Below are 11,375 nucleotides of genomic sequence, written 5' to 3'. Positions count from 1 at the left end.
GATTGGTACATGTGAGTGAGTTTTTCTTGCTCCAAAACAAATGACTCGACACCTTTAAAATAAAACAAAATTTTTGAGATTTATTTAATTTAAGTCACTTTTTACCTTTTCAGTGGCTTTTTGATCCGTTTTTTTAATTCTATATTTCTAGAATTCTATAATTTTTTAGAATTTCAAAAATTTCTGGAATGAATTTAGAATTTAAGATTTCTGAAATTTCATAATTTCTAAAATTCCAGAATTTTCGAAATTCCAAAATTTTTAGAATTTTAGAATTTTTGTATTTCCAGATTTTTCGAAATCCCAGAAATCTAGAGTTCCATAAATTTTCGAAATTCAATAAATTTTTCTAGAATTCCAGAATTTCCAGAATTGTATAATTTCTGAAATTTCAGAATTTTAAAAATTCTAGAAATATGGAATTTTTGAAATTCTAGGGTCTTTGAAATTCCAAAAATCTGAAATTCTAGAAAATTCTGATATTCCATAATCTGGAATTCTATAAAATTTTAAAATTTTGGAATTTCTGAAATTCTAAATCCTTAACAAGAGGCTTAGGTTTCTTCTTTGTTATAATTAAAATTTTGAATCTGTTTTACAAAAGTTGATCAGTTATTGGGATAAGGTTCAACCTATCCGAGGATAAGACACAAAAATATCCATAATGTTGATAGGTATGTGCCATTTTATCTATAAAGTTGACAGTTATGACTAATTTTATTCACAATATTGATAAGTTGGATCAATTTCATATATTATATATTAAAAAACACAAATATTTTGTTTTTAATTTTCAATTTTAATTACATATTAGTTCTAATATAGTATGATTCTAATTTTCAATTTTTCTTGTTCTTTTCATGTTTTATCATTTTTCTGTTTTTTTTTCGTTCTAACGTTTTTTCGATTTTTCTTGTTTTTTCGTTTTTCGCGACTTTCACATTTTGTTTCACTTTTCTCCCTAACTTTTTAGTTTTTTTTGTTGATTTTGTGTGTTTTTAAAATAAATAAAGTTTAAATTACAAATTGTTATTTAACACTCTTACTTTAATATATGAATTATAATAATATTTTATAATAAACTTATTTTTAAATGGAAAATGGAGAATAAAAAAATATATTTCAATAAAAATTCAACCCAATCCAATTCAACCTAATCCAATCAATCAATTCCTTATATGGGTTGGATTCAATTCAACCCATAGATAAAATCATTAAAATGAAAATATATGAGTTGGATATATTCATGGATTGGTTAATTTATGTACCTTCGACTCTAAAGTTATAAATTTAATTGAATTTGAGGGTCAAACATGCAAAATACTAACTAACACTTTAATCCATGAGCTAATCATTATTGTTTTTAAAAGAGTATTTGGTTCCTCCACTCTTTTAAGCCCCACAATTTATAATTAGGACAATTATTTTAAATGCTTTCTGAGCTGGAATGTAGTATTATACGTTACTTTCTCCATTAACCTTTTTTTGTTATACTACTTTTTAGCTCACGTGTATATTTTTTTTAATAATACAATATATATATATATATATATATATAGGCTTAATACATACGCAACCCCCTGAACTTGTCCATTTTTTTCATTTTACCCCCTAAACTTAAGGGACAACCTATTGACCCCCTAAACATCCAAAAACCCACCCAATTTACCCCCTCCTCTCTGACATGTCGCTGACCTGGCAAACGTCTAGTTTTCACACGCTAGACACACGTGAATGCTGAGTTATCTGGTGGTGGTTTTTTCTCTCTGGTTTCTTCTCGGCATTTCTTCTCTCTGGTTTGTTCGATTCACAATCCGGTTTCTTCTCGGCGTTTCTTCACCTCCGGTTTCTTCTCGACCGCTTTCTCCTTTGGTTTATTCGCTTCCGGTTTCTTCTCGACGTTTCTTCTCCTCTGGTTTCTTCTCGGCCGATTTCTCCTCTGGTTTCTTCGCTTCCGGTTTCTTCTCGGTGGCTTTCTCCTTTGGTTTCTTCGCTTTCGGTTTCTTCTCGGTGGATTTCTCATCCGGTTTCTTATTACCACCGTCGCTGCCTTTCTATCTCCTCGGCTCATCCTTCTTCTCGGCACCGGCGGCAACCTTTCTATCTCCATCGCCTTCTTTCTGCTTATAAGAAAAACAAAATCGGAAGTAAATTGAATCAGATTAGAAGATCTTAATGGATATAGAAATCAGTAAAGTGTGATTGAAAGATGAATTAGCTATTGGTTTTTGTTTGAAGGAATGGAAATGTGAGGAAGCTCAGGAATATATATAAGGGCAAAAACGTCAATTTCGCACACACGCTGACATGGCAAGTATTTTTTTTTGACAAAAGTGCCACGTGGGTCAAAGTCAAGCGCGTGTCATGTACGGGTCAACCATTTTTCTGGTCAACGGACAGGAGGGGGTAAATTGGGTGGGTTTTTGAATGTTTAGGGGTCAATAGGTTGTCCCTTAAGTTTAGGGGGTAAAATGAAAAAAATGGACAAGTTCAGGGGGTTGCGTATGTATTAAGCCTATATATATATATATATTTGAAGACATGCATGTATATAAATATTTAAATTTAATTACATACACATTTTTCTTTCCTTTAACAAAGAATTATAAAATAATATTACAATTTATTTTCTTCATCAAATTACTTTTTATTATGGTATTTTTTATGGTTATTTTGATTATTTGATTGATGTATATAGTTGCAACAATAAAAAGAATATTCATATAATATACCATTCATAGATAAAAAAGGCAAAAGTATTTAATCTATTTCTTTTAATAGTTTGTCTAATTTTTCGGTTTGAAATTTCGTTAGATACCCCCTCTAGGTGGATCATTTTCTAATTAAAGTTTCATACTTACATTAAGATTCGAACTAAAAAAAACATCAAAGTTAACATTAAATTTTACTATATTTCATAAAAAGAAAAAGAATTACGATATCTCAAATTAGATGTGAAACGTTGTTGCGTTGTGTCGGCATTAGTTTGAAAGTTCGAGAATTTCTTCTTCATTCTAGTCTTTTCGGGTTCAAATCCATTCTTTAAATAAAACAAAACAAAAAAAAATACAATTGATAAACTTAAATTAGCATTCAAACATCATTAAAAAAATCTATTGATTCAAAAAGATTTCTTATATGTTTTTTTTTGACGTGATAATATATTTGAAAATAAAATATATTTAAATTCAGATCTTTGGTTGAAAATACATACAGAATAAAATAATTTTATTTTTTAATGTATATATATATATATATATTTAATTTATCTACTCCGTATGATATATGAAATTAGACTAACTTTTTTTTTTATGAAATAGATTAACTTATTACTATAAAAATATTTTTTTGTAATTGATCACTCGAACAAAAGTAAAAATTACTCATACTCCCCTGTATAAATAGTTGATGTTCTAAAAAAAGAAAGTGGGAGGTTGATGTCTGCAAAATCCCATGCATAAATTGTGGTGCTAGTTCTTTGCTTGATTAAAATTAATTTTTCATTGAAATTATTATAAGAAAAAGGAAAGTGAGATTTATGTTTCTTTCTAGATTCTACGCCTTACCTACGGTCGTTTATGAAATTAGACTAATTTTTTATCACTCGATAAAAGTAAAAATTACTCATACTCCCTTGCATAAATCGTTGATGTTCTAAAAAAAAGTGGGAGGTTGATGTCTGCAAAATCCCATGTATAAATCGTGGTGCTAATTCTTTGCTTGATTAAAATTAATTTTTTATTGAAATTATTATAAGAAAAAGGAAAATGAGATTTAGGTTTCTTTCTAAATTGTATGCCTATTCTACTGTCCTTCATGAAATTAGACTAATTTTTTTTTATGAAATAGGTTAACCTATTACTATAATTTTTTTTTTTTTGTACTCCCCTGCGTAAATTGTTGATGTTCTAAAAAATGGGAAATTGATGTCTACAAAAATCCCTTGCATAAATAGCATAGTGGTGCTAGTTCTTTGCTGGATTAAAATTAATTTTTCATTGAAATTATTATAAGAAAAAGGGAAATGATATTTATGTTTTTTCTAGATTATGTAGCCTACGGTCGTTTATGGACCGTTACACTTGAGATCTAAGGTAACCCGTCATAATGCTTCACCCATAAAAGACCCCACAACTCCCGCTCCTAACTTACTTTTTACAGGCGTAACTTAACACTCTCCAGCTCTTCTTCCTTCCTATTCGATAAAAACTAGAAAAGATATCATCCCTCCACACCCAAAATGACCGACTCCGATGCCGGTAGCGGACTATCGCACGACCAAGATTCAGCTCCCCTGGACTCTAACCCACTGCAACAGGACTCGAAGAAGCAGAGTGGTAGTGGTATTTCCCTAAGCATTTGGCCGCCGTCGCAGCGCACTCGCGATGCCGTCATAAATCGTCTAATCGAGACCTTGTCTTCTCCCTCTGTCCTCTCCAAACGCTATGGTACTATTTCCCACGACGACGCAGAGGTTGCTGCCCGTCGAATCGAGGAAGAGGCCTTTGACGTGGCTAACCGTGCTCAGTCTACCACCGAGGATGACGGCCTTGAGATCCTTCAGCACTATTCCAAGGAAATCAGCAAACGCATGCTAGAAACTGTTAAGGCTCTTCCTAAGTCGGACTCTGCTGTGAATAATGGTGCACCGGGGACGCCAAATCCTGATGCCGCTCCAACCGAGGCATCCGGTGCAGAAGTTTCGAGTTCCGTTGAGGCGGATGCTTGATCTTACTAGGGCTTCTTAGCACCACATTGGTATGTCATAGGAATTTTTTTGGTATCTTTATCTTGAGAGGTGCTTGTACTAAATTATGGTTTTTTCTGATGATTATATGATAATAATTTTGTAACATCAGTAACTAGGGTTTGCTTCTAATTTCAAATTCATATGTTTGTTATTGCTGTGCAGACACATTAGGCATGCTAATATGTGTTTATTGCTATATTTCTCCATGTGATTTGCTTTTATATTTGTTCATCTTAATCCTATTTAGGTAAAGTTGAGGACTTCAGTTTATTATATTAAGAATTATTAGTCTGCAAAAATGCTATTTCCTTTGTGATAGAACATTTGAGCAATTGAATAAGAAGTAAATGGGAGGATTCTGGGGATAAACATAAACTGAACCATGACCTTTCAGCCTGATAGTAGGTTATCCACAGTTTGCTATCAGTATCTTACATGGACTCGGGAACTCGTATCCGATACTGGTACAGATCCGAGTATCCAGTACGGCAAGCTTGAAAATTTTGGATACGGGATACCGTCCTAAATTTGGACACAGGTACTAGGATACTGGATTTTTGATTCTTGGTGAAGATTTTATACCCTAGAAGCAATTAGGGTTGAGGAGGGAAGAGAAAGAATTAGAGAATTAAAGAGACTTGTTGTTTGTTCTTGATTCCCAAGGTACAAGACGTTTCAAATTCTTCAAAGTTTCAGGAAGCTTTAAATTCTTTAAAGAGAATAACTGCTCTAAAAAAACCCGTATCCTATGTTCTTCAATGGTGTCTGACACGGATTTCATACCCATGGCAGTGTCATGTCGTGTCGACACTGGTATGGCAGCCAAAATGAAGAGTCCGAGTATCATATCAGACATGTTATTATGACGCTCTAAATTAAGAACCATGAATTTGAAATGGTGGATAACCAGTGTCAGTCATATAGGTTTGCAATGGGCATGTGCCTGCTCACTGCAATTCCAGAACCCTCATGGGAGGTAGCGAACTGAAAAAGCCCAGCTAATGGTTGTGCCATTTCTCTGCTATTATGTTAGGTGGTTTGGAGATAAGAACTCGCCTCACATCATGTTACGTTTTGATCAATGTAAATTGTATGTAAACCTTGTATTTGCATTTCGAAGAACGGAGGGAATGAATTAATTTTGTAAAATGTGTTCTAAAATTCTTTCCATCTATACAATACTATTTCTTTATGTGTATGTGCTGTAGTAGTAGCACTTGCCAGCAATGTTTTTTTGGGCTTCTGTCTGTGCTTGTCACAAATGGCACATCATGTTAGGCTCTGACTTCCATTCTATTCTTGGTTGGATATCTAAGTTCTTTACTAATTACTGTATATATATATAATAAAATAAACTCTTCCCCTTTTCGATTGACGGATGGCATGGGTATGCTATCATGTGCTATGCTGTCTATGTGTGATATTAATAGTTATCCTAAATGTTAATTAACCATTCAGTAAAGACTGAGTTCACCTTCTTCTATGGTTTATCTGTTGGGTTTTGTATATCATTTATTTTTTCTGGGAAAAAAAACTGAGGATCGTGTTTCAAGTTTTGACAAACGCATTTCTTTTACAATGGTCCCTTTACCAATACGATTCCATCCCTCATTTAGATAAATGCTAATGTGGCAGGGAAATTTTGTAAATTGACTTGGTAAAAGCTTTTGCTTTCTTGTTTGTGTTTCTTTGCAACTTGTAGAGCTTATCCTTTTTTCATTTAACTCATGTCTTCTCTTCTTCTTCACCTGATTCTTGGGATTTATAAATGTATACTTGATCTAGAGAATAAAATCTTAATTATTTGGGTGAAAAATGTCGAGCTGCATCAGTGTTGTGCCCTAGCAACTGTGCTACATCCTGTGCAACTTTTGCAATATTGTTCTTGCAGTATCTCTTCTTTAATGGGTTGTACACTTAGTTTTCTATTGTTGTTATACTCCAGCCGCCACTCTTTTTTATTTTTATTTTGACTTTTCTAATGGAAAAAAAAAAACGATTTAGATCCTGAAAGAAGCTGGTCCGGTCTCTCCCTGCTGATCAGACTCTCATGCTTAAATTTTAACTTTTTAATAAAAAAATTCTGGTGTTTTTGCATTGGAGAAAAAGGGAGAGATTATTGGGTTTAATGTATTATGTTATTTCCATGAACAGCTTTAACATTATTGAACATCAAACTTAGAATTTGGTGATAAATTGATGAAGAATACCTCCTGTTGCCACTTGTTTTATTCTTTCTTTCTCCCTAGCATACCTTTGCTCCTTGATAAATCACTGCAGTATTAAAGCACTGCTCCAAACCTAGTTTCTTTAGCTTGTGAGGTAAAGAAGAATGAAGATCTCAGTTTTTAAGTTTATCAACTTCTTAGAGAAGAAACCCACTTCAAAAAGATGAAGCACACGGCCTTGCAATTTTGATTTTAGTTATTGTCAAAGAACTGCTCAAACTGATTAGGAATTCCCATCCATATGCAGCTCTTTCTTTTCGGTTTTGATTCCTCTTTACCTGGATTGAAGAGAATGATATGTGAAAAAGAGATCTGTCCTACTGTTATGTATTGATCGACAATAATGGGTTGTCTGATCAGCATTCGGTAACAGTAAGAGAAGGAAATGCTAGATTGGTATCAGGGGATAGTACAAGGTGTTTGTTTGTCAAAATTCAAAATATGGTCCTTAGCTTGTAAAAGTGTGAAACAAAATGTAATTTTTTTCGTACATTTCCTTTTTTTTTTTAATCTCTCCTTTTAGTTTCCAGCATTCAGGCTACCAACAATGGACTAAATTGATCTTGGCGTGCTAGGTTTTCTATGTATAGAGGATACGTAGAAGTTGTTTAGAGAACCGACTAGCAATAAAATTTGGCGCCAATAGTGTTTTGGTATCCATGGTCAACTCAAAATTTAACTGCATAACTGAGTTTGTATTGTTCCCTTGTAAGCATTAGTGAGTTCAGATATTTTTTTAAACAGGGCTAAGCATTAGCTAATATTCAATTTGAGTGAAGGGGATTGTGGATGTCCGTCACATTTTCAGTGCAAAAATGCTGACATATTTGTGTGCTATACTGGACCTCTATTGCTCTTGTAAAAGATTAATTATTTGGCACATGAGTTTGTATGTTCTGCTTGTGCAATATGAGTGTATATACAATTCTCTTTCGGAAAATAGTGTATATACAAATTGGTTCTCAAGCGAAGTGTCTCGGTAATTCTTGGTTTCCTGTTAGGACATTGTTCTACGCAGCTTTACTTGCTATCTTCTGTTCCTTGTAATGCTCATCTGCTTGTAATCAAGTTCGAGCATTCAATTGAAATTATAATTATTCTATTTTCTTATGCTTATGCTTATTCCGATTATTATTATTGTTAACTGGTGCATAATTTGATCATTCTTTCATGTTCTTCACGTTACGTAACAGTTAACATGATGAATAATATATTTTTATTCTTGTCATCCATTGTTACACATATAACCTTTAAATTACTTGAATATATATGATGCTGTTTCCTATGTTCTGTTTTGCTTACCATATTTTTGTACTCTTTTGGAGCATCCTAATTGTTTTTTTATGCTATTTTATTTATAAGTCGGTTCCTTCTTCTCTGCTTGAGGGCTTCATCACGAAGAGCCCTACATTCCCAGTTCTATTTTCATTTTCTGTTTTAGTTTTCCCAATTTACATGCTACGTAGTTCTTTTTCCTTTCATCATTTCAGCAGAATTGACATTAGTATTTCCATTCGAACATGCAATTGATGTTCGACCCTCACTTTGATGTAAGCACCCCCTAAATGAATCAGCCATAACTTCTGATAGTACTGTAGTTTCAGTGAAAGCTATGGTTTATCAATTGTAGAAGTTGAGATTGCCATGTCCATTTTATTCATATGCCTTGGAGAGGCTCTCTATTTAATGCCAGCTGTTATCTTAGTTCAATATAATGTGTGTTCAATCATTTAGTTCATTGATTTTTAAATGTGGATGTAGTTGTTTGTTGCATTATCTTAATCCTGTTTACACATTCAAAGTATCATATGTTCTGTTCAGGGAACTCTTTTAGGCAATGGCAACTGAGAAGTGGAAACTCTGAAGGTAGAAGGTTTAGATATAAATATTTGATTTATTTCAATATGTATTTGCTGCAATCAGGAAAACAAATGTACTCCAATCTTGTTCTATGGTATATCTGGCTAGGGCAAAGGAGAGGGAGTCACATTTTTTATGGTTTGAAGAACTCTTTTTCAGTTGGAAAGAAATGCAGTATATGTTAGGTTGCGTCTAGTTTGAATTTCTTTTGCAGAGCTGTGTTGCAAAAGCAACGATAGATTACATTCAAAATCTAGCGCTCGTGCTAAGAGAATGTATCATGTTTGGGTATGTTTGCTTGCTTTTATATCTTTAAGAAAAAATATGACTGATCTAGACAGGCCAATGTACTTGTAATTTTAGTGTGAAGGAAGGATTGAAATTTGAAATTTTGATAACTATGATATTTCATGTGTTTGGTTTGGATAATTTGATGATTTATTCACATTAGTTCTGTTGTTTTTGGCGTGGTTGGATGATTGATTGTGTTTGTTTGAAGTTTGAACCAACCTATCTAGAATTTCTCATATCGAACGCAGTAATGTACTTTTTGTTATTGCACCAATCACTTTATCTGGTGCATGTCAAGATGAACAATGAGTTTTAGTAAGAAGAGGTTGTTTTATCAGTGTTGGGTAAAATAATGGAATGAAAAGTCGGTGTGCAAGTTGAGGGCAGTGTTACAAGTTGGATGCGTAGGGTTGATTGCTGATACGTTTGCTGCTTGTAGTCATTTTGCTAATGTTTTCATTCTTCTCTGACCTTGATTTTTGTTATACAAAAGACCCAAGATTTTTAACTCTGTGATGACGATATTAATATGTGAGATGAATGTGTATCGAGTGATACTAGTTTTGGATGGTGCAGTGCATGTTTTTTCTTAGTAAATGTATATTGTTTTCGTTACAATGTTATTGTATGTGTGTTAGCAATTTGCTCAATTCAAAGAATATTGTACTTATAACTCGGGAACTGGGAACTGTTAAAAAAAATTATAATTAAAATTAAAAGTAACGTGATGCAATTAAATATATGAATGATTCAATTCATATTATAAAAAACTTTTTTCAAAACTATGTCATGGGTACAATTTTTTTTTTATTTTATTTTTTTAAGCATAATTAAAAATTTGATTGTTTTTTTTTTTTTGCTCATAACTCTTGAAATTGTTGTATATATTTGGCCACCATAATTAAAAACTGTTTAGGGTCTGTTTGATTTACATGCTGTTTGTTGTTGTTTTTGGCAAACGAGAGAAAAGTAGGTAAAAAAACACCTATTTTTACATGCTTGGGTTACGATAATTATTAGTTAATCACTTAATAGGATGTGTTTTTTAAATTCATAGCAAAATTCCTCTCCGATGTACATTTAATCATGTGTTTCTGTTTATATACACATAGAATATATTATGTGATATATGGAATATATTATTTTCCGTTACATAGATTGTCTATGTAATGATTAAATAATTTCAATATTATTATTTTCAATATGAAATCGTTAATTACAATCATTTCTCAGTTTTTAAGAAGAAAAACAATGTATTAATCAAACGGATATCAGATGCAACTAGAGATCTCGAAAAGAGGATAAAAGAGGAGTTGAGTCTAAACAATTGAACTAGGCTAATAAAATGCAAATTTAGCTAAGATATGTACCGCGCTATTAGCTTCATGTCTCACTAAAAACATTACACAAACTAGCAAGTGATGAGAGAATATATCCATGCCAAATTCATACATTGGCTAGGGGGGAGGTGGTGCCGCGGCAGATCCAAAGCTTTTCATTCATCTACTTTCAAATCTCCCAAATGACTATACACACCTCACGGTTAGAACCACTTCTCCCATTTCCGATCATAGGAGAAAACAAATCATGAAAGATGTTATCATTTCATAGACAAAACAAATTATATTTTAGAAAAACACAGAGACAAGATTAGATGAGAAAATAGGTGATATTGGATTGCAGATTCAGAAATTTCTTAGAGAAGAGCAACATCAATAAGAAATAAATGAACGATAATGAGATTTTTTTTCATTAGGATGAAGTTTTTCTAAATTTTAAAGATGATGTTTAAGATTTTATTTTATTTTTAAATTCAAATGTAACGAGGGCAAAGTATGGGATGATGAAATAATTAAGCGGAGCTCAAAAATGAAAATAGTTGGTTGGGTTAGGGGTGAGCATGGTTCGGTTCGGTCCAAAAACTGAACCGAACAAAATTGTAATTCAGTTTGGTCCGGACTAAACCGAAATATTTCAATTTAGTCCGGTTCAGTTCATGTTAGGACCGAACGAATAAATTTTGTAAATTCTTTTTTTCATTTGCTATTATTTAACACTTTTTTTTTAATTCTTGCCCGAGCGTATCAGAACTTTTTTAGAAAAATCCCAAAATATTGTCAAATCTAACTTCTATCAAGGATGATCGTGTAAAAAACTAAAAGGACATAAAAAAGCTTAAACTTCGCCTCTAAATCTATAAGACTGATATTAATTGTATTGAAATGATGCCTGGATTCTGTCTGGTT

The 11,375-nt window shown here is 32.5% G+C and overlaps 1 protein-coding gene across 2 annotated transcripts; it reads left to right on the top strand.

Moving 5' to 3' along the window:
• The first annotated feature begins 4,140 nt into the window (after window positions 1-4,140).
• LOC136200581 (WPP domain-containing protein 2-like) lies at window positions 4,141-9,297 on the top strand. Of its 2 annotated transcripts, none has more exons than XM_065990954.1 (2): window positions 4,141-4,758; window positions 8,902-9,297. In XM_065990954.1, exon 1 carries the CDS (start codon window positions 4,241-4,243, stop codon window positions 4,727-4,729), a length of 489 nt encoding a protein of 162 aa, XP_065847026.1. In that variant the 5' UTR covers window positions 4,141-4,240; the 3' UTR covers window positions 4,730-4,758; window positions 8,902-9,297. The 2 variants fall into 2 exon arrangements, with proteins under 2 accessions (XP_065847026.1, XP_065847025.1); XM_065990953.1 differs by having other exon boundaries at window positions 8,800-9,297.
• Window positions 9,298-11,375: the final 2,078 nt, after the last annotated feature.

This window comes from Euphorbia lathyris, chromosome 7 (assembly GCF_963576675.1).
Source record: "Euphorbia lathyris chromosome 7, ddEupLath1.1, whole genome shotgun sequence".
Classification (NCBI taxonomy): Eukaryota; Viridiplantae; Streptophyta; class Magnoliopsida; order Malpighiales; family Euphorbiaceae; genus Euphorbia; species Euphorbia lathyris.
Note: the sequence above shows the minus strand (reverse complement) of the source record. Positions and strands in the feature narration are given on the sequence as shown.